Here is a 26,701-nt window from a genome sequence, read left to right as displayed (position 1 = left end):
CCCCAAAAACCTGAAAAGACAGGATGGGGAAGGGGGGGCAAAAAAGAGAGAAAAGAAAGGATAGAGGAAAGAAAAGAAAGAAGAGAAAGAGAGAAGAGGAGAGAGAGAAGACAGGGAAAAGAGAAAGGAGAAAGAGAAGAGAAAGATGAGAAGAAAATCAGAGATAAGAAAGGGAAGAGAAAAGAGAAGAAAGAAAGAGGAGAATGGAGAGAGATCAGTGATCAAGGAAGACGGTCTTGCTTAGCCAGTCGTCCTCATGAGCAAGCTGTCCCATATACATCATTTGGGCTGTAGGCTAGATGTTTGCTCTCTCAAGATATTCAGTGACTTCAATTCTATGAACCAGTCCAATCCACACACACACACACACACACACACACACACACACACACACACACGCACACAGAGTGTTCTGGTCTTAAGGTGGTGTTAGCCCAGGAAGAATGTTCTGGAAGACAGTTATTCTCTAGTTCTAGTGGCCCCTCCCCTTCTTTGCTGGAAACTTGGCTGACACAAACTACTGGGTTTAGGTTTCAGAAAGGAAAAAAGACTCCATTCTCAGGATTGGCTCACAAATTTTAATCAATGTAAAATCTTATAAATTAGGTCTTTATCCTTCCTAACTCCTCTGGCCTTCTGCTCAGAGATGACTTCACCACCAAGCCATCTGTTAGTTTGAATGATAAGTACCAAGCTATTGGAATCATTTAGAAGAGGAGAGAGAAATTAAATATTTTTTTAAAAAAATATTTTTTTAAAAAACATCCTCTCTCATTCTAAGTTATTGACAGGAAGCATCTGAAAAATAAAGATGAAAAAAATAGCAGTTCCATCTCAGTCCTTGGACATAAATATTATTGACCAGTATGTGGAAATGTCTTCCTAATTCTTATTGAACTACAAACACACGTGTTTATGGCTCCTGTACCTTTCCATTAGCAAAGCCCTCTCCCCAAATGCTCAGTTTCTTCATTAGATTTTGTCACATTACCCCAAGTTACAGCCCCTCCAACATCCAAGACAACCTGCCCATTATTGTCTTGCCCTGCGAAATAAGTGCTTCTACTTTACTCTTAAACACTCATAGGCACACAGAGACATGCCCACATATATGAACTTACTTTGCCCTTGGGACTGCGCTGTGACAAAGTCGGGTGCTACTGATGCTGAGACAGGGAGTGTAACAAAGCCAATTCTCCCCAGGTAGAGGGAGCTTGGGACCCCACTGGGCTCCTCTGCCTGTCTCGCAAGACTCCTCTGAGTCTGAGAGGTTTTCCATGGGGATGGAGTGACAAGGTTGATGCAGTGATTTTCTGGAAGTCTCTCTGCTCCTATATGGTCCCCGGGGGCCATGAGCAGGCCAGAAACATGCCTGATGATTGGGTGGTATGGAAAGACAACCCAGGAGGGAGTAGAGGAAGCAAGTATCCCATGCCTGAGCTCCCACAGCCCCAAGGCCAGAGGGTAAGGCTGACTCTACCAGCCAGTGGCGGGATGTCAGCTCCAGCCTGCACCATCTACACAGCTATAACAATGATTATGTCCTAACCAGCCAGCCAGCCCTTCCCCAGAAGGGAAGCACACTAGACTCTGATCCCTAGAGTCTAACATCAGTCCTGTTATTGGAGGAGAGGAAGACTGGGTGTTTATGGTATGAGCTTGTGATGTAGCTCAAGGTCACAGGAGGCCCAGACGAGGTAGAGAGCCACACGTTGAGCGTATGTGAGCGTCTCTTCTGTTGGTTCAGATGTGGGCAATGACTCAGGTGGTCAAGCAGTGGTCCTCAAGCCCTAGCCTACAGAACCTAAGGGAAGCCCTCAGCACCAGGGCGCTGTCAGGGTTCTCAAAATGAGATAAACCTGGGCTCAGTGGCCATGCCCAGCAGCGGGTATCCTTATAAGAGAAAAGCAAAGGGGAGCTCCTCATGATGGGGGGGAGGGCAAAGACGCACTAGAGATAGCAAGGATGTGGCCACAAACTCTAGGATACCCCGGGCCACCAGTAGCTGGAAGCCGATGGAAGGCTTCTCTCCAAGAGCCTTTCATGGAGTGGGAGGTGCCAGGATTGTATGAGAGAATAAAGCCACTGAGGTTGTAGCCATTTATTGGCCTCTGCTCAGGAAACGTCCACATTCCCAGTACCCTACAGATGGAAGATTGCTGTCCACCCTTCCATGGGGCCTGAGCCACATCCCACATTTCTCCTTCTTGTCTACGAGCCTTCATTTCTTCAATCCCCATCCAGAAAGCCAAGTCCTTCCTAGAAGCGTCTGGTGTCCAGAGAGCCTGCCAGCCCCGGCCACTCTGTGTCCCTCCTCAACGCACACCAGCATTCCTTCATCCCTGGCCCTGCGTCAAGAGCCTCACACTTGCATTTGGAATCTGCCTGCGCTGTGCCTGTGTGTCTATGATCTGCAGAGTAGGGCTGCAGCTTTCCTGCACAGTCAGATCCACGAGACCACCATCACAATCCTTATTGTGCAGCTAGGAAACCAGTGTGGGAGCCAACTGGCCACCATGGGCATTCTCTGAGTAACTGGTCAGAGGTGAACAGTGAATCCATCCTCCCGTCTCCCCTGTGTCACAGCTACCACGGCATGGATTTTCTTTGTCGGTCTTCAAGCCACAGCACCACAGCCCAAAACCATGATCAGAGAGGTTGGTGTGGTTGGCGGGAAGCAGCTAAGGAGAGAGCTGGGGAGAGACTCCCATCGTTCAAGTCAAGAGGGAGAGTTCTGGTTGGCAATGCAGGGTTCCACCCCTCCGCAATGAGATCTCCCGCCCTGAGGAGCTGAAGCCACCAGCCCTCTGTCACTGCCTTGGCAGGATCTCCCTGAGGCCACCTTTGGGTGGCCTTAATGACAGAAGCGAGAAATGCAAGCACCAGGCTTATGAGGAGCCAAGGGGAAGAAAAAGTTCAGGCAAACAAGGAATGGGGAGGCAGATAGCAAAAGGGATCAGGCCCCATAGCTTTCCCTGCCACCAGCATTCCTGTACCCAGTTCTTCACCTCTGAGGTGCTCTCAGCTATATACTACACTTGGCAGAACACTGAGTTGGACCTGGATGGCCAACCATGGGTTGTAGAGAAACTCCCGAGGAATCTAAAAAGCGGAAAAGACTCCGAAGTTAGAGTACACAGTGACAGGAAAGGCCCATGGACAATTCAGTGCTACACCACAGCCTGTGGGTCTTTGCTGCCCTACAGACCAGCATAGAACCCCAAGCCCCTCCCTGCAGACCAGTATGGAGCCCATAGACTTTAAATACAGTCCAGTATGGAGCCCAGAGTCCTTCCCTAGAGTCCAGTGTGGAGTCCAGAGACCTTCCCTAGAGTCCAGTGTGGAGCCCAGAGACCTTCCTTAGAGTCCAGAGACCTTCCCTACAGTCCAGCGTGGAGTCCAGAGACCTTCCCTACAGTCCAGCGTGGAGCCCAGAGACCTTCCCTACAGTCCAGCGTGGAGCCCAGAGACCTTCCCTACAGTCCAGCATGGAGTCCAGAGACCTTCCCTAGAGTCCAGCGTGGAGTCCAGAGACCTTCCCTACAGTCCAGCGTGGAGCCCAGAGACCTTCCCTAGAGTACAGCATGGAGTCCAGAGACCTTCCCTACAGTCCAGCATGGAGTCGAGAGACCTTCCCTAGAGTCCAGCATGGAGTCCAGAGACCTTCCCTACAGTCCAGCATGGAGTCCAGAGACCTTCCCTACAGTCCAGCGTGGAGCCCAGAGACCTTCCCTAGAGTCCAGCGTGGAGTCCAGAGACCTTCCCTAGAGTCCAGCGTGGAGTCCAGAGACCTTCCCTACAGTCCAGCGTGGAGCCCAGAGACCTTCCCTACAGTCCAGCGTGGAGCCCAGAGACCTTCCCTACAGTCCAGCGTGGAGCCCAGAGACCTTCCCTACAGTCCAGCGTGGAGCCCAGAGACCTTCCCTAGAGTCCAGCGTGGAGCCCAGAGACCTTCCCTAGAGTCCAGCGTGGAGCCCAGAACCTTCCCTAGAGTCCAGCGTGGAGCCCAGAGACCTTCCCTACAGTCCAGCGTGGAGCCCAGAGACCTTCCCTACAGTCCAGCGTGGAGCCGAGAGACCTTCCCAACAGTCCAGCGTGGAGCCCAGAGACCTTCCCTACAGTCCAGCGTGGAGTCCAGAGACCTTCCCTACAGTCCAGCGTGGAGTCGAGAGACCTTCCCTACAGTCCAGCGTGGAGTCCAGAGACCTTCCCTAGAGTCCAGCATGGAGTCCAGAGACCTTCCCTAGAGTCCAGAGAACTTCCCTAGAGTCCAGTGTGGAGCGCAGAGACCTTCCCTACAGTCCAGCATGGAGTCCAGAGACCTTCCCTAGAGTCCAGAGACCTTCCCTAGAGTCCAGTGTGGAGCCCAGAGACCTTCCCTACTGTCCAGCGTGGAGCCCAGAGACCTTCCCTACAGTCCAGCATGGAGTCCAGAGACCTTCCCTACAGTCCAGCGTGGAGTCCAGAGACCTTCCCTACAGTCCAGCATGGAGTCCAGAGACCTTCCCTACAGTCCAGCATGGAGTCCAGAGTCCTTCCCTAGAGTCCAGCGTGGAGTCCAGAGACCTTCCCTACAGTCCAGCATGGAGTCCAGAGTCCTTCCCTAGAGTCCAGCGTGGAGTCCAGAGACCTTCCCTACAGTCCAGCGTGGAGCCCAGAGACCTTCCCTACAGTCCAGCGTGGAGCCCAGAGACCTTCCCCACAGTCCAGCGTGGAGCCCAGAGACCTTCCCCACAGTCCAGCATGGAGTCCAGAGACCTTCCCCACAGTCCAGCGTGGAGTCCAGAGACCTTCCCTACAGTCCAGCGTGGAGTCCAGAGACCTTCCCCACAGTCCAGCGTGGAGTCCAGAGACCTTCCCTAGAGTCCAGCGTGGAGTCCAGAGACCTTCCCCACAGTCCAGCGTGGAGCCCAGAGACCTTCCCTAGAGTCCAGCATGGAGTCCAGAGACCTTCCCTACAGTCCAGCGTGGAGCCCAGAGACATTCCCTACAGTCCAGCATGGAGTCCAGAGACCTTCCCCAGAGTCCAGCGTGGAGCCCAGAGACCTTCCCTATAGTCCAGCATGGAGTCCAGAGACCTTCCCTAGAGTCCAGCATGGAGTCCAGAGACCTTCCCTAGAGTCCAGCATGGAGTCCAGGGACCTTCCCTACAGTCCAGCATGGAGTCCAGAGACCTTCCCTACAGTCCAGCATGGAGTCCAGAGACCTTCCCTAGAGTCCAGCATGGAGCCCAGAGACCTTCCCCACAGTCCAGCGTGAAGCCCAGAGACCTTCCCTACAGTCCAGCATGGAGTCCAGAGACCTTCCCTACAGTCCAGCGTGGAGTCCAGAGAGCTTCCCTACAGTCCAGCGTGGAGCCCAGAGACCTTCCCTACAGTCCAGCGTGGAGCCCAGAGACCTTCCCTACAGTCCAGCATGGAGCCCAGAGACCTTCCCTACAGTCCAGCATGGAGTCCAGAGACCTTCCTACAGTCCAGCATGGAGTCCAGAGACCTTCCCTAGAGTCCAGCGTGGAGTCCAGAGACCTTCCCTAGAGTCCAGCGTGGAGTCCAGAGACCTTCCCTAGAGTCCAGCGTGGAGCCCAGAGACCTTCCCTACAGTCCAGCATGGAGTCCAGAGACCTTCCCCAGAGTCCAGCGTGGAGCCCAGAGACCTTCCCTACAGTCCAGCATGGAGCCCAGAGACCTTCCCTACAGTCCAGCGCGGAGTCCAAGACCTTCCCTACAGTCCAGCGTGGAGTCCATAGACCTTCCCTACAGTCCAGCGTGGAGTCCAGAGACCTTCCCTACAGTCCAGCGTGGAGTCCAGAGACCTTCCCTACAGTCCAGTGTGGAGTCCAGAGACCCTCCCTACAGTCCAGCATGGAGTCCAGAGACCTTCCCTAGAGTCCAGCATGGAGTCCAGAGACCTTCCCTACAGTCCAGCATGGAGCCCAGAGACCTTCCCTTCAGTCCAGCGTGGAGCCCAGAGACCTTCCCTACAGTCCAACGTGGAGTCCAGAGACCTTCCCTACAGTCCAGCATGGAGCCCAGAGACCTTCCCTACAGTCCACCATGGAGCCCAGAGACCTTCCCTACAGTCCAGCATGGAGCCCAGAGACCTTCCCTAGAGTCCAGCATGGAGCCTGGATACCCTCCCTACAGGTCAGCTTGAAGCCCCAAGACCTCTCCACAGATAACAACTCTATACTCTGGCCAGAGGCAATTCTGCTGGGTGAGAAGAGACAAGAGCCACAGACACTGGACAAAGAGTGATTTTTCTGTGCTCCCCTGCACTCATCTAGCCTCACCCCCAGAACTAGAACCTTAGCATCCCTCAGTGAAAACACCTTCCAACGTTCACACCAGCTGTGGGTCAAATTGTATGCAACCAACCTTCTCTCCTGCCCTCTCTTACCAGAGGTCGTGAGAGCAGGGTGGGGGAAGCAGGGGAGAGCAGGTGCCCTTGGCCTATATGGGCCACTGGAGGTGGACCAAGGTGAACAAGAAGATGCCCCATACCTCGTTCCCTAGGACCGAAAAATCACAGACATCAGATAGAGCCCAGGGGCAGCACTGAGCTATCAGAAAAGGGTGGTCATTCCATCATTGCTGGCCAGACAGGGCCTGCAGCCTTGCCAATGGTCTCCATTCTTCCCACTCAACCTCCACAGGTGAGGCCAAGGATGGACTCAGGACTGCTAGGGAGAGGGGGAAGAGGAGGGCACAGGTGTATCAGGGTCCAGTGAAGCGAATTGGCCGGTCACCCAGAGGTAGCTTAAAATTGCTCTTTCCCAAGAAGCTTCCACTGTGAGTGCATGCTTCATTTCTCTCTGGGCCTGGCAAAGCACAGCCCCCTGACTGTGGCCCAGGTGAGCCCTGGGCCCTGGTTCTCCAAGAACCTGTCATATACTCATCTGCTGTGCACGTCTCCCACCGCCACATCCACGCTCATCCTTGGAGTCTTGGCTTCTCATCGCATGCCCTCTCCGTGTCCTAGGACATCTCTGATGGTCTCATAGATGCCAGCCTCATGCGCCCAGCCCCTCTAGACACAGCCTATCTCCTGGCCACCCTGCACCACAGCCTGGACGCCAGGGTCTGGACCATCACCCGGACACCCAGTCTGACCTCATGCCAAAGAAAGTGTTACCTGCCACTTCCAACGAAGCTCGCCTGATGGTCCTGCAGGGCTCTTGTCCCTTGAACAAGGGAGGAGGACAGCGTCCGCGTGGCACGCAGTGTGGCTTGCGAAGTCTGCTGGCTCTCAGTTGAGCGTGGCTCTGCCAGAAACTTCCTTGGCACCTGTGGGGCAGGGAAGTACATTGTGGAAGTCCACCTGAACGAAGAGAAGGGGCCCGGTGGACATGCCCTGGGGTAGGGGGAGGGATGGGAGAGCCTGGGCAGGCCTGAACCAGCTGGTAACCCCCACCACAGGATAACAGCAACGCCTGACTGGGGAGGCTGAGAAGTCACTCAGGGGGAGCTCCTTTCAGACGTGTCTCCATCTGCCCAGCAAGAAGGTGCGGAAAGTAGGTTTCTCCGATCAAATATTGAACTAGACAGTCTTTCCTCCTTGCTAAACACATGGCCCAATAGAACCCGTTGCCATGATGGAAAACACTCGCTAACCTGAACCAACCAATTCAGCAGCCACCAGCCATTGTGGCCACTGAGCATTAAAACAAGGTAGTTTTAGCATCACTGAGAAATGGGGCTTTAAAGTATATGGCATTTGAATGAATTTACATAGTCACCAACGACAATAACCACAGAGGGCCTTGTGTGTCGTGAGGAGTCCTTCTAGATCACCTGATCTAATGGTCCCCCAAAATAAAGCCTTGCACGTCAGAGGGAGGGAGGAGAGGAGAAAGAGGGGAAATGTTGGCGCACCCACTGGTGTTGGGTCTCATCAAAACCTTGTCATTCCTGTCATCAAACATCCACCCTCTTCAGTAGAGCAGGACGTGGGTATCAATGTGTGAGCACACAGTGTGTACTGATTAGGAGGCAGGCTCACAATAGTTTACCGATGCAATGTGCGGCCCTAACCAGAACCGCCACTCGGCCCGCACTGTAGGCCAGGTGACATTTTGTAGGCATGTGAGCTGTGATAAGGAGCAGCAGCCTGTGCCCTATGCTCTTTTTAAAGACCTTTCATTGACGACCAAGCACAGGACTCCCATGGTGCTCTGCGGGTCTGGGGGGGAATCAGAGCAAGAGGACTGGGAGGCAACCCAAACGGACATTTCCCCCTGGATTTGTCGGAGCTGTAGCCAAGATCTCACCACAGATCCTAATTACCAGACTACCTGCAGAATTTCAAATGATGTCTGCAGACTGCGGCATTCTTCCTCAACGAGGAGGATGTGCCTTTGCTTTTTTCCTCAGCTTTATTGGTATCCACATTTTGGAGAAACTTCTGTCCTCTGTCTGAGGCAGAAGCTGTTGAACTCACCTGGCGGGGCGGGGCGGGGGTGGGTGTACAGGAAGGAAAAGGGGCTGCCTTGTTTTTTTAAAGCCAATAGTCTCTGTCAGGACCTCAGGTTCGCAAAAGAACTAGCAGAGCCAGGGTAGAAAGCCACAGGCTGCTGTTCCTCTAATCACAAACTCCTGTACCAGCTGGGACTCCTGCGGGGCCTGGGTGGAGAGTGATTTCAAAGTGCAGAGACAAAGAGAGGAAGGGAGGGGGGACCGGTGGGGAGGGGGACCGGTGGGGAAGGAGGGATGTCTTCTACTTGCTGCAGGCCACCTTTGCCCCAGCACCAGCAGGTGAGGGAGGCGTGCTAACCAATGTTAAGAATGGCACAGCTTGAGCCCTGTGGACTCCACTCAATCAAAGTAATGAGGAGACTGTGGGGAGTAGTCTCAGCCCCTTCTTGCTGAGGGCAGAGCTCAGCAAGGTGGAATATGTTCCCTGTTGCCAGGGGAGAGCACTCACGTGGGCCTGGTGATGTCCTCAAAGCAGACCTCTGTCTAGTCAAGGACAAGAGCTGTTCCTCACTCTCCTGAGTCCTCCCAACACTTTTGGGTACAGCCTTACTCTGGGAAGGTAGATTCTGCACTGTGCCCCACCACACGTCCAGGCACTGGCCTTAGCCCCTCTCAAGAGGACCAGGCCTGGTCTTGCCCCAGTTATATGGGGTGGGGTTGGTGAAGAATCACAGTGGCACCACCCACCACTGACTGGCCTTGCCATGGTGTAACAGCTCTGCCCACCTGCTGCTGAGCAGATAATCTGTGAGACCCAGCTCACCCTTAAGGGCACCCTGAGGCCGAGCTGGGCAGGGACCTCCAGTGTCACCTGTCCCGATGCCTGTGCTCCCCCTCTTCTTACCCTGGCTTCCTCCCGGAGCTTCCTAAGAGCCCACCTAGAATGTTTTAAAGAGATTCCAGTTGAAGGTTCTTTATCTGACACCCCAGTCCCCAGCCCTGTGCTTTTGTCTCCTGTATCTCTCGGGTCTTTATGTAGCATTCTCTTTCCTGGGCCCAGCTGCCTGCAGACTTCATTTTCCAGGCCTCATAGATCCATGTTGGAAGCCCTCAGGCTTGTCTCAGAGCAGCCCAGCAGAGATATTTAGACGCTGGGCATGCAAGGTCTAGAGTTCAGGACCTCCGCTCAGACCGAAGGCCCCGGGATTTCACGGAAGGGACAGAGAGAGGATTATGTCCTGAACCTTAACATTGATTGAGATCTGTGGACACTCTGCTACTCTAGCCCACCCTGATGCTGACCTGCCTCTCTCTCACATTCTCAGCCTGGAAGTTTCCTCTGTCCCAAACTCTTCTCATGTACTCTCTCCACCCACAGCAGAAGAAGCAGAGAGAAGCAGGGTGGACAGATGTGCAACAGAGCCTTTGTGGCTGCTGAGCTGAGTACAACCAGTGCCTGGGACTGCACTCAGCGGGACATGGGGCCTTGGCCACAAGTGGTGAGGCCCACGTGCTCGAAGGCCATGAGAGCTCGGGGAGAGACGTCTGTGTCTCTGTCTCATCTAAGAGTCTGCCCTTACTGCGTAAGCCAATTACATTAGAAGCCAAAACGTAAGTCCAGCTCACAGACAGGTGCGTATCTTCTTGACAAAGACAACCCCCATCCCAGAATGGAGGCTCTCCCCGCAGTGACCAATGCACACAGAGCCCTCGCCCACATGCCTGCTCTCCTCCTGGTGGACTCTCCTTCTCTTGGGGCTCCACAAGTCATCGTTCATCTATCGGAAGCGTCCTAGAAGAAGTTGGTGTGTAGTATGCTTGGCGCGGCCCCACACGAACCACAGGACCTGGTCCTGGGCCCATCTCACAGGGCTTGCGCAGCTCACTTCTCCAGTCCTCTGAACCTCATGTCAACCTTGGGGCCCTCAGGCATCCCAGGGTGGATTTTCTACACTGTTCCATTTTCCTGGGAAAACAGATCCCCCTTGTCTAATCTCTCTCCTTTCACTTGGGTTGTTTTCTCAATGAAAGTAGGACAGTGTGGTATTTGTAGTTGGCAAGAGCCCCAAAAGTTGAGTGGCATACAATGGAAGGCCCTGAAATAAAGTCCAAGTCAACATGACAAGCCAAAGCACAATCCATAAGTATCGGGAATGTGGATTTGTGAACATCTGCAAGCTTTGTAAGGAAGTCTAAGACAAATGGTTCACAGACCTCATGCGATCCCTGGCAAATAGCCACATGCGTGGGCATGAATGTTTAAAAATACTAAAGCCTGCCTCGCTTATCAGACTACTCAAACTCAAACAAATCAAAATCATATCTGTGATGCTATCTATATAACAAAATAAAAAAGCAAGTCTTCCTAGTTTATGAATATATATTTATCCATATGAGAAGGAAATGTAAAAGGTTATCTCTTACGGAAGACAGAGCGTAAGCCTTCATTTCATAGGCAAGCCCAAAAGGAAACTATCATGAGGACATCAGAAGACATCAAAGTACACAGGTTCTAGCCAAGCCTAATCAGGCGTACCTATAGTTTTAGCTTCTTGGGAAAGGCAGGGAAAGGTAGGAAGGTCGCAGTCAGAGATCAGCTTGGGCAAAAAGGTTGCGGCTATATTTGAAAAAAATAAAAGCCTAAAGATCGAGGCTATGAGTCAAGTGGTACTGAAAAATCAATTGATCAATCAATGAAACAAAAAAAAATGCATTGCTTACTTGATGGAGGCATCTGTCTAGGACAAGGATAAAGAAGGAATGCTATATTCCCATAGAACAGTGAAAGAAATACTCATCCCCTACACTGGACACAACTCATAATGCAGATTAAGAGACAGATTTTTAAAAGTGTATTTAAATATGTTGGTGTTTTGATTGGAAGGGAAGAAATCATGAAAAGCCAGAAAACAACAGAAAATGGAGAGAGGAAAGGTAATGTATTCTTGCAGAAGGTATTTGCCAAGTCAGGTGAGTCTGAGTATGTTTCCTCTCTCTGAGAGGACTGGACTCAAAAGCTCAGCATGCATCCAGGGAAGAGTCCAGGGTGCGGGCTGAGAAGTCAGAAGGCCAAACCCTCTGCCGGCTGAGAGAAGGGAATGGAAGCCCTCCTGTTCATGCCATAATGATAAGACAGGCTTCCGGTTGACCGCCAGGAGACGCACAACACCGAGACAAGGAAAAATAAATCAAAAGCCAAGAATTCCATCCTCACTGGGCTTGAGCAGGAACATAGCAAACAAAAACAAAAACACAACCATTTCCTGGAGAAATCCACTCCCAACCCAACTCTCAACATTCCAAGAGCATCAACTCACAGTCAAAAATTCCAACAGCCAAGCAACCCGTTGTCTGGAGAGTTAGCACTTAAAACAGAGCAGACAGGCCAAGTCTCTACACATTAGCTTATAAAATACAAAATACAAAGTATAGCTCTAAAAGCCTGGAAATAAGAATAAAGAGCAGGAGCCCGTAAAACAACCATTTTTGAAGAAGAAGATGAAGCATTTTAGAAAGAAAAGATTATGTCTATGCACAATGAAATCCACATTTCCGTAGGCTAGTGAAAGCAGGGGTGTAATGAAGGCCTTCCCTGTGCCGAGGCCCTGAGTTCAAGCCCCGATACCTACTCATAGGTATTTGCCCCAGAGACCTTCAAGCACCTTCCACATGTATGTACACTTGGATATGAATAGCCATGGCAGTTTTCTTTATAATAGTTCCAATCCAAAACAAAGCAAATAGCTATCAACAAGTGAAAAATCCTGACCGGGCCACCCAGTGATACACTCTGAAGTAATGGAATACAGTCACGCCGAGGCCCCAGGGACTCACACCTGTATTCCTAGCTACTCAGGAGGCCAAGACCTGAGGCTAATGGTTGGCAGGGACATTCATGAGACTCTTATATCCAATGAGCCACTGAAAAGCTCCAGGACAGTGACCAGGCCCTGTGCCAATAAATAAAATAAATTAAATTAAATCATGCAGAGACAGAGATAAATAGACAGACAGATGGAAAGATAGACAGGGACAGGTGGTAGATAGATAGATAGATAGATAGATAGATAGATAGATAGATAGATAGCCGATAGATAAATAATAGATAAATGATAGATGGATAGATGGATGGATAGGTGACAGACGGATGGATGGATAGATAGATAGATAGATAGATAGATAGATAGATAGATAGATAAATAGATAGATAGATAGATGATAGATATAGATAGATATGATAGATAGATAGATGATAGGTAGATAGATAGATGATAGATAATAGATAGATAGACAGACAGACAGACAGATAGATACTTGGTGGCAGGATGGAAGAGCTATACACGGGGATAGAGAAACTTTAGGCCGTAGCAGACATGTTCTTGATCTTGATTCTACTGTTGATACACATATAACAAAACTTACCATCAAATCATATGCTTTAAATATGTTAAAGCTCAATTACACTTCAATTAAGCTTAACCAAAATACTGAGTGGGTTAAGAAAAAATTTAAAAATATACCTGAACAAAGTATTCCGTTCTTAGCAGAGAGACACAAATGTGTGTTAAATCAAAGACACAATCTGGGCCTGGTAGTCCACACCTATAATCTCAATATTTGGGAGCTGAAGCAGGAAGATCACAAGTTCAAAGCCACCCTAGAGTACAAAGTAAGTTCGAGACCAGCCTGGGAGATATAGAAAAACTGTCTCAACAAAAACAAGAGAAAGCACTGAAGCCTAAGACCAAGATACATCACTTCACTGTTTCAGAAAGAGGTGGGGGGGATGCAGTTGCGACATCCTAGAAGGTAAGGCTTGATGGCCAAGAATTTTCCAGGGACATCAGTCACTCCACAGATCATAAAAGCCCAATGGATTCTAGTAGAATAATGAAAAGTAATATACCACTCCATATATCAAAGTAAAGCCAGGGAAGGCCAAAGATTAAAGAAGATCTTAACAGTGGCCAGAGATAAAAGAGTTCCCAGAAACAGAGAAGAGGACTGATGGCTGGCTCCCCACAAAATGGAAAACACAGATGACCCAGAGTAGCTTTGATGTGTCGGAGGAAAAGTTATCAAGCTCCGAGTGGGTCCCAACAGAAACGCATTTCAACAGCCGTGATTGACACAAGGACATTTTCCCACTAATAAAGTGGAACGTTTTTTTCTTCTCCCCAGGAAATTCTAAACAATATGTTTTAGGCAGAAGGAAAAACTCTCGGAAGGAAGGACCAAAATGCAAAAGAACAAAAGGAAAAACTGATGAGGTAGGTGGGCTGTGGGCAAGGGCGTGGGGGAAATGTAAATAAATGGGCTACAGAAAACAAATAACAGACAGGGAACAGTATTTATAGAGTTTATAAGAGGCCGAGTCTCTTCACCTTAGAATACACACCGGACCCTATAAATGCTTTCAATCACTAAAAATCTGATAACAAGGCTCACAACGTTGTGAGCCTGGAGGAGCCACTCTGCCCACGCTCCAGCCCCCCAAGATGAGGAAGAAGAAGGAATTCGGCCTGACTTCCCCAGTGTAACCCACCTCCAAAAACATAACATTGAGCCTAAAGCTCAAAGGAATGGAACATTTGGCGAATTTGTATATTTGTAAAGACACAAGACATTCTTATATATGACGAGGGATGCACAGACTTACAGTCAAAGCCCAAGAATGTAGGTTGGAAATGATTTGTGCCTAATATCTAGAGCTACGTAATTCTCTTTTCAATCTAACTTTTATTTTCCATATATGATATAGAATACATAAAGTCATGCTTTGTTTTTTTATTAAAGAATTTATTAACGTTGATTTTTACATCATATTTTAAAGGACAAGTTTAACAAACAAGTGTTCAAGGAGGGAATCTCTATTTACAATCACTGGGATCATGCTTTGTTTTTAAGGCTCAGAGGCAAATGTGACACATCGTTGATATCTGTTAATGTCGTTGAATCACGTGTCAGGTGTTTGTCATATATATTTCTTTTTTTCCATGTCCTTGTGCTTTTAATATTTTTTTCAAGAAAAGGAAATGGGAACAAAACAGGTAGCCCGTTAGATGGATTTGATTATTCATGAGCTGAATCCATAGGAATCCTCTACTTGAAGATTTCACCTTCTACTGAAATTAAAAGACAGCGGAGAAGAAAACAAGAAGGTGAATGACAGCATGGCAGAAAACACAGTTCAGAACACTCACATGGCAGTTGCACCAATAGGTGAGGTCCATGGATGACCAGGACCTAAACTGACAGATAGGGGATCGATACGTGATAGTAGATGATAGATCAGCAGATGACTGATACACCAACCGACACACAGACGACTGATAAATGCTCATAGATGAGATAGAAGATAGGGAAATGGCTAGCAGCTGAGGACTGATAAATAGATGGACACACATACATGGCAGAGGAAGACAGCGGACACAGTGACTGGTTCTGGTGGCCGAGTTCCAGGCCCCAGAGCTGGTAAACATGTGGCCTTACATGACGAGGAGTTGGGAGGTACGATCAGGGCCTTGACTGCACAGGGGGAGGCTAGCCTGGGGGTGAGGGGCAAGTGGGTCCAAAGCTCCTGCTCAGAGGACTGGGAGGACCTGGAGCGCCAGCAGGAGCTCAGGCTGTGACACGGAGACCTTGGTCCAAACAGAGCCACACTGAGACTTCTAACCAGTGCACTATGAAATAGTAACTAAGGGTGTGCTGTGTGAAAGCGCAGCCTACATTTGATGTTCATTACAGCGGCCATGGAGAACGCTCCACCCAAAATGAACGTTCTGCCTGGTTATCTGCACAGCAAACGCGTGTCAAACAAATCCTACATTCCTCTCCGCTTCTGTTAGAAACTGCTCATAAATTACAATGGGAAGAGGAGACGGGCTTCATTCCTTCATGATTGCAGTCCTATAGAAGAGAAAATCGAAGCTCCAGGCATGGTCCCCTGAGCACTAACCACGAAGCACTCTAGAAGGGGAGGGTGGATGGCTTCCTGCCCTGTCCGTCAAGTCTCTGGATGGAACAAGTAAGGAGATGACATGGAGCGACACTCCCCCAGAATCTCAGGCCACACAACTCCACCACCAAAATGCTGACTGATCGTTCCTTGAGAGCTAAGGAAACAAACCCTTACGGTGACTGTGCAGACCCGATGGCTTCCTTTGGAAGAACCTCTTCTTACCCAAGATCACCTCCCCTCACAGACAGGGCCCTTCACAGACGCTTCCCAGACAGCAGAAGCACACAAGTGCTGTGGCGGCTGCTTGGGAAATGTGGGGAGCAACCCAACTATTTCTACTAGTTGGGTCGTGACAGACTTGATCCTCTGGGCCAGCTGCCATGAGTGCAATGAGAAACTGTGACACAGTTCTAACTAGTAAAACAGGGAGACGATAAAAGGAGACGTTGATGCAGTGAAAGTCCCTAACCCAAAGCTGTATGACTCAGCTGAGCCTTGCCCAACCAGATGAGCCGTTAGCAAGTGGGCTTAGAAGTCAGAGGTTTACGGCAAAGGTGCTCTTTCCACCATTTTAATACAAGCTGCCTGAATTCCATACCCAAGAACAATTTATTCTGCTAACAGTGACAGAGGGTTTGTAGGTCGTTCTTTCCCTCCCTCCTCCCCTCTCTCTTGGGCATCTGGTGAGAGCAGTGCTCAGCCTACACCTTAATTTCAGCCTGAGAGACTTTAGCAAGAGCCTGGCTATACATGCGGCCAGACTTCTGACCTCCCCAAACTGTGGGATAATAAATGAGCATTGTTCTCAGCCACAATGTGCCCATTTGTCATTTGTCATTAAAAAACAAAAAGGAACCCACAGTTGAAGTTCTCTGAACTACAGGTCCCTTATCTATAAATTGGATAACGACAATCTCCATGCCAGGGAAACTGTTTCAGGCCTGTAAACAAGACATCTTGTGCCGATCGGGTGGAAATGTTAAGAAGTGTTGAAAGAAAGGCCTTGAACCGGTCCCACCTCCTCCACTTCCTCGAGGAAGCCAGAGGTCCTCTCAGCCTGTTGATGGCATTGTGGCCGCAGGGCCAGCTCCATCCTGCACCAGGGTCTCTTGCCTCGGAGGCCAACTGGCAGTTGTGCATCCCCAGCAATTACTCCTTCCCCTCTGAGCTCCGAGAACCTTCCTTCTACCCGCAGGCTCTCTTGCTGGAGTTCAAGCTGCTCACCACCTGCACTGGAAAGGATACTTCGTGGAATGGGGGGCAAGTGCCCGGAATGGGGTCCCTGGAGCCTTTGGCCCCCTTTCCCATCTGCACAGGGATTCCCGCTGACCTGCCTGAGACTCTGCCTTGTAAACACAGACCCAGCGGGTATGCAAGGCTGTCACTACATGTCACACATGCCACGCATGCCACGGCTATCCTGGCCAAAACCCCATGCTATGTCCTGAGCCAGCTCAGCCCTAGCACCTGAGCCTGAATCTTAGCCTTGCCCTACATGGCTGAATGGCCTTGCCCAATCAACTTCTGCTTCCTGGGTCCCTGTTTCCTAAGGTGTAAACAGAGCCTTTCCCATCTGCTTTCTGAAACTGAAGGTGAATCGTTGGTGACCTGCAGGCCCTGGGGCAGATCAGAAGGACATTTCAGCCATAGCCTGAAACAGAGACTGCAATCCATAACTTGCCCTTTCAAACTCATACCTACCCTGGAGAAGGACTGTCTGCTCACTGTGTCTCAATCTCCTCAGTGAAAAAAAATGGAGTTACCAACCATCAAACATCGGAAGAACAAACAATTCAATGAACCGATGAGCCAACGTGTTGAACAGATCCCAAAGGGAAATGTAACTGGAAATGACATTGGGTTTCTATCTCACCCCAGTCAGAATGGCCATTGTCAAGAAAACAACCAACCAATTCTGGTGAAAATGCAGGTGTATGCGAGAGGTGAGAGACCACGGAAACCCCACTGCGCTGTTGGGGGAGTAGAAATTACACAGACACTGTGGAAATCAGTATGAGGATCCTCTGAAAGCTAAGCCAGAACAGTCTTATGATCCTGCTATACCACTTCTGGACAGGTATCCAAAGGAACATGAGTTATCACACAAGAGAGATACTGCATACCTATTTACAGTAGCCCAAGTGCCCAGGAGGGGATAAAAAAATTATGGCACAGACACTCAACAGGGTATTATTCAGCATAAGAGGAAATCATGGCTTATGCAGGAAAATTGATAAGATCCATGTTAAGTAAAATAACGCATATTGAGAAAGACAAACAGCACACATTTTCCCTCATAGAGAACTCTTAAGAGGCTTTAAACTTGAGTCTCATGGAACCCAGAGTTAAAATGGAAGGATGGGCAAGTAGACCAGGGAGTGTTCTTTGGTGGTGAGCACTAGCACAAGTGGGGAATGCAAAGATGGAGGTGTGTTGGATCAAAGTACCACACACATGTGTATAAATAATAGAACAATGAAGCCTGTCACAACTGTGTTTAGAAGGGGAGAATGGGACAAGAAATAAAGGATGGAAGAAAAGGAAGTCGTAGAAAATGGAATGGAAAAGTGTGTGTGTGTGTGTGTGTGTGTGTGTGTGTGTGTGTGCTAGGACTTGAACTCAGGACCTAAGTCCTCTCCTCAACCTATTTGCTCAAGGCTAGCATTCTACCACTTGAGCCACATCTCCATTTCTGGCTATTTACTGGTTAATTGGAGATAAAAGTCTCACTGTTTCATGCTCCAGCTGGCTTTGAACTGTGAACTTTAAGATCTCAGCCTCCTGAACAGTCAGGATTACTGAATGCCATGGCGGCCTGGAGGGTTTTGAGCAAAGGAGTGAGTCTGAAAGAATGACATGACTCAGGCGAGACCGGACACAGCATGCCCCTCCCTGGGCCATTATAGGGGCACAGGTGTCTCGCGGAGAAAGCTGGAAGATGATGCTGCTAAATGTTCCTGTGGTTTTTCTCCCAAGGCTAGAATTACTGGGAGGTTTTATTGTCTTCCCTTGTTCATCTGTATTTCCTAATTATTCTGCAAAGGACATACATTGCTTGCATAATTAAAAAAGCAATAAAAGCTGTAAATAATTAACAAGATCTCTCTTCAGGACTTTAATTGGATGGATGTGTTTTCAACTCAGTTATTGCAAATATTTGCTGGATTCCTGGCTGTGGAAAGGTACAATTGCAAACCACAGGACAGTGGAGTCACGCAGGGTGAGCTGCTGGAGGAAACAGATGCAGTTGGGGCCCACAGAATGGAAGCCCCCGCCCAGAGCACAGACATCATCTGATTGCCGGGTGGGGTCTTGTTCCAGGCTTAACTAAGTCCTCCTTTATGTGTCCTCGCTCTGGCCCCACGTGGAAGGGTGGAAGCAGCCACAGGCCTACCTTTTGGGATGAATCCTTGGTTTTTTCTGTTTGCTGGTCCCACGAGACGCCTTCACCCTCCTGCGCCACGGTCCCTTCTTCCGCTCCGGGCCTGACACCGGGTCCTGGCACTGCATCCCTGGGATGGCTGGGTAGCTGAGCTGAAAATACCAGGCATGTTGGCAAGGCCCTGCTCCAGGTCCTCAGGTCAGCGGCCACGTGGCAGGATTCCATGCACATCAAAAGAGGCAGCTCTGCACCCACCAAGGCCTGAGCCCATGAAGGGCTCCAAGCAGTCCACTGCACAGCGGGGCCTGACAGCTATTTCTGGGCCCCTGCTGACACTGAGTCACCAGAACCTAGACCTTTGGTGGAGACTAGATGCTGTAGACATCATAGCAAATGTCCTTCTCAGGCCTCAGAGGAAGGAGGGCTCACCTGAACCCCACACCTCCCTTATTCACAGGCCAGGCCAAGGGCAAGCCTCAGGATCCCCCGGGGAAGGTGACGTCATGCACAAGACCCCAGACAGTAGCACTGTACCACAGGGGTCAGATGGGCCCAGGAGCCCAGGTGTGGGCATTCCAGCCAGGACCATGGCTTTGATTCGTGGATTTATGAACAATATCCTAGCCCAGAATCTCTGGTGCATAGTTTGCATAGTTCTTTATTTGAAATTTACTTTTTCATGACTTTTATTTTTTAGGTTTATTTGACCCGGGCCGTTATTCTCTCCCATTCTACATATGGTGCCCTCCATCTCTCCTCCAAGCAGGCTGAGAAAATATGAGGGAAGGCAACCTGGCCTCTTTCACTTCCCGGCTGACCTGCTATGAATTTTACCCTCCACATCCCAGGCTAAAACAAAGCTACAATTACCTCACTCGCCTTTGGCGCTGGCTTTCGCCCTCTGGACCTCGTCCTGGTCCGTCCCCCAGTGCCCAGGGGCAGCGGAGGGGCACCCTCAGCCTTCAGGTGGGCTCCAGGGCAGTACAGAGCCGAATACATGGATGCAGCCCTCTCCTTCTGCTCAGCAGGCAGAGGCAGGCTCAGGCTCAGGCAGCACCACGTGAGCCGGGGCTCTGCCCGCAGGGAGGGGAAGGGGCTCTGGGCCCCGCTCCTGGGGGTCCCTGGGTGGGATGACAGGAACGGTTCCGGCAGGCTCCAGGCCTGGCCCTGGGGCCTGGGGAGGGCTGGGACGGAGGCGATGGGCTGGGAAGGACAGCGGGTACTGAGTTCTGCCGCGGGCTCTGGAAGAGCGTCTTCTGGGGCATTCTTGTGAGGTTGCCCCTTCTCCTGGGGGGGTATCCAGGGACTCAGAAGACCCCCAGGGTCCTGGGCCCCTGCTGACGTGCTGGCTTGGCAGAGGCAATGGGCAGCATGAACGTAGCACAAGGGTGCGGTTGGGAAGGGGGCCGTTTCCCAGGGGAGCCTGGCAGCAGGGCTGGGAAAGTCCTTGGTGACCAGAGCCTTGGCTCTGGACCTGTCTCCCTTCTTGCTTTCTGCTTGTATCTCTTCTCTCCTGTCCCTTGGCCTGGACAGGCTGGGGTCTTCCAGGGGACCCTCTGTCTCACCCGGGATTGGGCCGGAGGCTGAGTTGGGAGGCAGGGATGATACTGATCCAATAGCAACTGGCTGCTCTGTGAGCTGCTCACGTGTGCAGAGAGAGCCTGGGTCCTGCTCTGGCACGGGGGGCACAGGCAGTGTGGGGTGGGCCTCTCCCTGAGGTAATCTGAGGAGGTACTTGGGGGGGAAGGTGCTGTGTGTCAGCCCCACGGGGGCTTCAGGAGCCCCGGGTGGGGGAGCCAGCTGCAGGTGGGGTCCTGAGACCCCGGTGGTGGCAGGAAGTGGCATGGGCTTCTCCTCCCGTGGTGCCATCTGTCTCAGGGCAGCAACAGACGCTGCGGAGGAAGCTCCTGGGTTTACCAGATGACCCTTGGGGGACTCCATACGCTCCAGAGGCCTATCTGAAATCCCCTGGGGGTCACTGTCCTGCGTCTGGGACAGCAGAGAGCCCGCCTGCACAGGACCACCTGGGGCCTCGGCTCCTGGGGGAACTAACTGCCCCGTCCCTTCCACCCTCAGCTTTTTACTTTCAGATGGGAGCTTTTCTTCCGTGGGCAGGGGCTCCCCGGAGCCACCGCTGGGCTTCCTCGGGACAGCCTGAGCCCAGCCAACGATCTTCAGCCCCTCGTCTTCTGATTCCAGCCTGGCATCTGGCAAAGCTGGCTGGGGAGCCTGTGGGCCCTCTCCTTGCCCTGGCTCCAGTTGCCCTTCTGGAGGATGCAGAGGGCTCCTGGTGCCCACAGGTGGGAAGCCGCTGCTGCAGAGGGGAGAGGGAGGCTCCGTCCTGGGCTGCCGGGGGGTGTCCCGGCCTCCTGTGCTGGGCGCTGCCTTCCCCTCCAGGAGTTCTGGGGTAGGGGGGTGTCCCCGCGCCCCCAGTCCAGGCCCAGCCTCCGCAGAGGCAGCGGTGAGGGCAGGGGGGCAGCTGCCCTGCGCGGGGCCTGCACTCTCAGCCCCCTCTCCCAGCTCCACTCTCGCCTCCCTGGACTTCCTCTTCTGGTAGATTCTCTCAAAGGTCTCGTTCCCGTACACCTGCCACTTCTCCTGGGAGAACATCTTCGCCCTCCTGGGCCGGCCCTTCTTGCCAGCCCCTGGGCCTTTGCAGACCGAGCCGTCCCCTGCGGCAGCTCTCCTCCGGTCCAGCTCCTCGGCCCGGGCGGAGGTGTCCCCGCTGGAGACACACAGCAGGTCCTCCACCGCAGCCTGCCGGACCAGAGCCCGGGGGTGGCCGCTGGGGACAGCCGCCACGGTCATCCCGGAGCAGCAGCCCAGGCGGGCTGGGGGGAGCCTGGGGCCCAGGGGCTTCTGCGTCCTTGGGGACACGTCCCGCAGGCCCCGGGGCTCCAGCCGCGTCCTAGAGCCCTCCACGAAGGGCAGCGAGTTGCTCCTGGTGACGGGGATGCATTCCACAGTGGTGGACAGCTGGGTGGGCACAGAGTGGAAGAAGAGGGGCCGGGCCTTGTCCGGCGGAGGCGGGAGGGTGGAGGGGGCAGGGCTGCGCCCCGCCCGCCTGCGGCCGGGCTCCAGTGCCCGGATGTCGAAGTGGAAGGAGTCTTTGTAGGTGTAGGGCATGGGCAGGTCGAGGCTGCCCTGCTTGGACAGCACGGTCTTGCGTGGCCGCACGTGGTCCAGCTGTGGGTCATCCACCACCGCCTGGTTGTGCGAGATGAGCCGGGCAATGCGTTCCTCCAGCTGTTTCTTCTCCAGCTCAGCGTCAACACCCCCAAGCCCGGGCCCCAGGCCTCCTTCCCCCTCAGACTCCACACTGTGCTCCGACAGACTGTGCAGGGGGCTGCAGGTGACCGGAGGCTGCTCGGCGCTATCTGAGCGGGACAGGTACCCCGAGTCTGTGCTCTCACACTTCCTCAGCCGGCCCTCGGAGGCCTTGGCGTCCCATGGCTTCTCCAAGGTCGTCTCCTGCTGCCGGGACATGGAGCAGGCCTTGGGTTCCAGAATCTTCCGGTGAGGCTGCGGGCTGGCCAGGGGAGGCCCTGGGGAAGCCATCTGGGTGTGGTCGGCTGGGGCCTCTCTGGGGGCAGCTGTGGACCCTGGGCAGGGAGCAGCTTCCATCTTCATTTCTAGGCTGTGAGCAGCTGGGGACAGATGGGCCCCCGGGGAAAAGGCTCTTTCTGCCCCCTGGCTTCCGCTGTGCCAGCTGCCATCTGCTGTGGCGGGCTCTTGGACCCTGCTCTCCTCCTCTGGAAGGCTGCTCCTAGCCCCGTCCGACTCCAAGGACAGCCGGGCATTGTTGAGGTGTGTCTGCGTCCGCCTGTGCTTGTACAGGTTGCTCTGGGTCTTGAAGGCGATGCCACAGGTGGCGCAGGGAAAGGGCCTCTCCCCGGTGTGAGAGCGGATGTGCTTCTCTAAGACGCTCGGCTTCAGGCAGTCCCGGCCACAATGCGGGCACAGGTACTTGCCTGCGTTCTTCACCTTGCCCGGGCTGCCCAGTGCGGGCCCCAGGCCCGGAGACAGGACAGGCAGCGCCCCAACGATGTTCACCGTCAGTGTCGGGGCACCAGGTTTGCTTGCCTGAGTAGGGCCAGGCCCTTCGGGCTGCAGCAAGGGGCTAAGGAGGAAGGGCACGCTGCCCCCATCCAGGCTGCCCATCACCAGGGGTGCCCGCGGCTGGGGGCCCCTGGGAGGCAGCGTGTGGTACACAGGGAGGGGCAGCGCCTTCAGGAACACAGTGGACAGGCCTTGCTCTTGTGGCAGGATGACAGGGCCCAGAGTCAGGCGTGGTGAGGCTTGGCCACTTGAGGCTCCAGAGAGACCGGGCGTGGGGTCGGCTTGTCCTTGGCAGAAGGGCCTGGGCAGTTGGGTTCTGGGGTCTCCATTCCACATTGTCTGGGTGTCCCAGGATGTCAGGCAGCCTGCAAAAGACAAAACCCACGCTTTACCACTTTCCCGCACCAGCTGCCCCTGCCACACCATCGTTTGACCCCAGGGACAATCTCCAAGCCCCCTGGTTCCCACGACAGGAAAGGAGAGCCTGGGATTGAGCCTGCGGGCCAGCTGATCCGTGGCAAAGTGTGGCCCAGACCCACGCTTCCCCCAGTGCTCCAAAAGGAACTCCTGCTTCTTGCCTTGCAGAGGCCTGAAGCTGGTTTGTCGCCAGTATCCCTGGCCCTGGCACAGGGCCCACCCAGAGGGCACTCTTGTAAAATGCACCGATTTCATGACAGCAGGAGTTGGATGGCCCATCTGAGTCCTCAGAGCCCAGAGTGGCTCTGTACATGGAGGACACACCCCCTCCCTCATCAGAGTCCCCATCTCTCAGTCTGAAAAGTGGACAGGGCCTGGAGCCTCATCCTATTCTGGGATTTTCCTGTAGAATGAAGATAATAAGGAAGAAAAACTGACCAAACTTGCCAAACTTAGTCAGTTAGAATCTCTTTCATGAAATTAGAATTTCAGACCAACATGCCCGATGTCTTCCATGCATACTCAATGTGGCCCCAATATGGCCCAGGCCTTTCTTCTTGTGCAGGTCTGCCCCCAGTGGCTCATGGGTCATACTTACTGAAAGAGTGTGCCTTGCTTATCCATAAGGCTAAAGTTACGTGGGTACCCTGTATTTGATCTGGAGACACTACTAGGAGAAAGAGCATGTTTCCAATCTCAGGTGGCACTTGGGTCTCTGCTCAACTCAAAACCCAACCAGAGGAACAGATACAGCAGGACAATACTGGCTAGGCCCATGGCCAAACAGGCCTTAACCAGCCACCAACCCACCACCCCACCAGCACAGCCCCGGGGAGCTCCACGCACTCTCCCCTCCTCCTGCTCAGCTCCTTCAGCACTGACTTTAGAAAGCTGCTGCTTCATTTGCAGGAACCTTGCCAGCCACCTGCTCAGCACAGCGCTAATTAAACGTTAAACCACGCTGGGCGTGGTGGCGTACACCTATACCTCCAACAACTGGGAAGCGGAAGGAGGAGGATCACAAGTCTGAGACTAGCCTGGGTGTCTCAAAAAAAAAAAAAAGTATTAACTTACAGATAAAGTTCAGAGCAAAGATAGTATACTTGATATTTACACGCAAAAGAAGAAAGTTACCCTTTTCCTCACACCACATGCAAAAATGAATCAGCGCTGAGCACTAGCGTTCACATCTGTAATCCAGGCTGCTCAAGACTGAGGGTGGCGGTTCAAAGCCAAGCCAGCCAGGAAAGTCTGTGAGACTCTTATCTACAACTAACTGAAAAAAAAAAAGCCATAAGTGGCATGTGGCTCAAATAGGTAGAGTGATACTAGTATTGAGCTAAAGAAACTGAGAGACTGTACCCAGGCCCTGAGTTCACATCCCGTAACACACACACACACACACACACACACACACACACACACACACACACACACGAAAGAATCAAAAACCTAAATGAAGATGTGAAACCGTAAAATTCCTAGAAGAAGGCGTGAGGGTGGGGGGAGGGAAATGGGGACCAAGACATGAGAAAGGGTATCAATGTATGTGAAGTAATGCACCTTCTATCTGGTGAATATAGTGTAACCCTCTATTAATTACAATAAAAATGTATGGAAAAAACTCTTAGAAGACAGGATTGTTTTGCTTTAGGATTTAGTGATGAGTTCTAAAGTATGACACCAAAAGCACAAGCAAGAAACTATATATTTGATTCAAAATTTAAAACTTGTGAGTCAAATCAAGGGACACTATCAATAAAATGAAGATAGACAATGAGAAAAATACATAAAGATCATGCATCTGACATACCTAGAATGCATAAAGATAAAATAACTAAAAAACAAAAGAACAAAGGGCTCAATTTTTAAATGGAAGCTGTGCACTGTAATCTTAGTGCCAGGAACATCTAGAGTTCAAAGATAGCCTGGACTACATAACAAGACCTTGTCTCAAAACAAAAAAAAAGAAAGAAATTAAAGTAAAAGGAGTAAAAGATTCAAACAGACGTATCTTCAGCAAAGATACACAATTTCCACCAAGGCACAAGAAAAGGCATTCACTATGATTAGTCATTAGAGAACTATAAATCCAGATCTCAGCAATGTACACAGCTACTGGAAAAGAAATAAACTGAAATCCTTCCAGAGAATGTTTGGAGATGCTAAACCCCTGCATTGCTGCTGCCACAGTCACAAGAGAAGAGCTGGACAGAAGTCAGACACCAAACGGCCTAGCAAGTTCACTCAAATTCTGTTTAAACAAAACTTGTCCACAAACCATGCCAAGCATAGCTGCATATTCAAAATCACCAAAAGACAGCAATGATAAAAATGTTCCTGGGTGGGGAACGGTGTGAGTGGATACAGAAAATGTAGTGTGGCCTTCCAGTGGAGAATTGTACTGTCACGTTCCACTAGAGCCTTGAAAACATGATGCTGAATGAAAGAAACCATGACATGAAAAGTTACATAGTCAATGACATCCATGTGCATTTTTAAAAAATAGGCAAACTTAGAAACTTGGTTACAGTGGTGGCCAGAGGGCGCCAAGGGTGAGAAACGAGCACTTGGTTCAGTAAAAAGTTCTCCTGAAGGAGCACTGAAGGAAATGTGTTGGTGGTTTCTACCAAGTGGTGTGTTTACTAAATAAGGCCAAGGTGGCCATGTTAAAATAGTTAAAATTCAGAACTTAAAGTGCATTTTACCTCAATAAAATGGTACTATCTCATTTTCTGAAAAAGGAAAAAAAAGTACTTCTATAATTGAGTAAAAGTGCGGAAGGAAGGAAGGAAGGAAGGAAGGAAGGAAGGAAGGAAGGAAGGAAGGAAAGAAGGAAAGAAGGAAGGGAAGGATCAAAGAGGAGATTCTTCTGCTTCTAAAACAGAAATCCCTGATGGGTGGCTCAGGCAATGAGTGCTTCTTTCTCGGTATGGAGTCTGGAGGCCTTAGAAGAGGTACCAGCAATTCCATGTTTGGTAAGAGCTATCACCCCAGCCATAGGTGGCATCTTCTCACTGCCCTCTGGCATTTCCTACATGGCAGAAGAGGTGGTAAAACCCTGCTACATTTGAATCTGATCTGTGGAGGTGCTGGCCTTGTGACCCAGGTACCTTTTAACCCCTTCCAAGTGAGGGCAAAGATTTTGACAGACGAATCTGAGGGACACAGTTAGTCCATAATAGATACTGAGAACACAGGGGAACCTTCCCATCCTCAGTTCTCGGAGCTGTTTGATGTTGGCTTTGTCCAAAGGATAAAGTTCTGCCAGGAAGAGTCCATGTCTATCTCCCCCGACCTCAGTGTTAAGGGCATCTTGGCCCACCCTGGCCACAGCAGATGGATTAACACGGTAAAGGACAGCAAATACCACACCTTTATCCATCTTCTGTTCTTTAACCCCAAGGGCTGCTTCCTGCCTGGTGCCCACTCTGTTCCTCTCATGAGCCTCTGCCCAACACGAAAGATGTC

The 26,701-nt window shown here is 51.5% G+C and overlaps 1 protein-coding gene across 1 annotated transcript in view; it reads right to left on the bottom strand.

Moving 5' to 3' along the window:
• Positions 1-26,701, bottom strand: part of Znf831 (zinc finger protein 831) — an 81,104-nt gene that overhangs the window by 36,909 nt on the left and 17,494 nt on the right. The window contains 4 exon segments of the mRNA XM_090352584.1: positions 7,132-7,283; positions 18,767-18,906; positions 19,625-23,088; positions 23,091-23,178. Coding sequence (XP_090208710.1) covers positions 7,132-7,283; positions 18,767-18,906; positions 19,625-23,088; positions 23,091-23,142 — 3,808 coding nt within the window. The 5' untranslated portion in view covers positions 23,143-23,178.

Source organism: Megascapheus bottae, chromosome 18 (assembly GCF_031878675.1).
Source record: "Megascapheus bottae isolate mThoBot1 chromosome 18, mThoBot2.hap1, whole genome shotgun sequence".
Classification (NCBI taxonomy): Eukaryota; Metazoa; Chordata; class Mammalia; order Rodentia; family Geomyidae; genus Megascapheus; species Megascapheus bottae.
The sequence above is the reverse complement of the archived record's forward strand: the minus strand, read 5'-3'. Positions and strand labels throughout refer to the sequence as shown.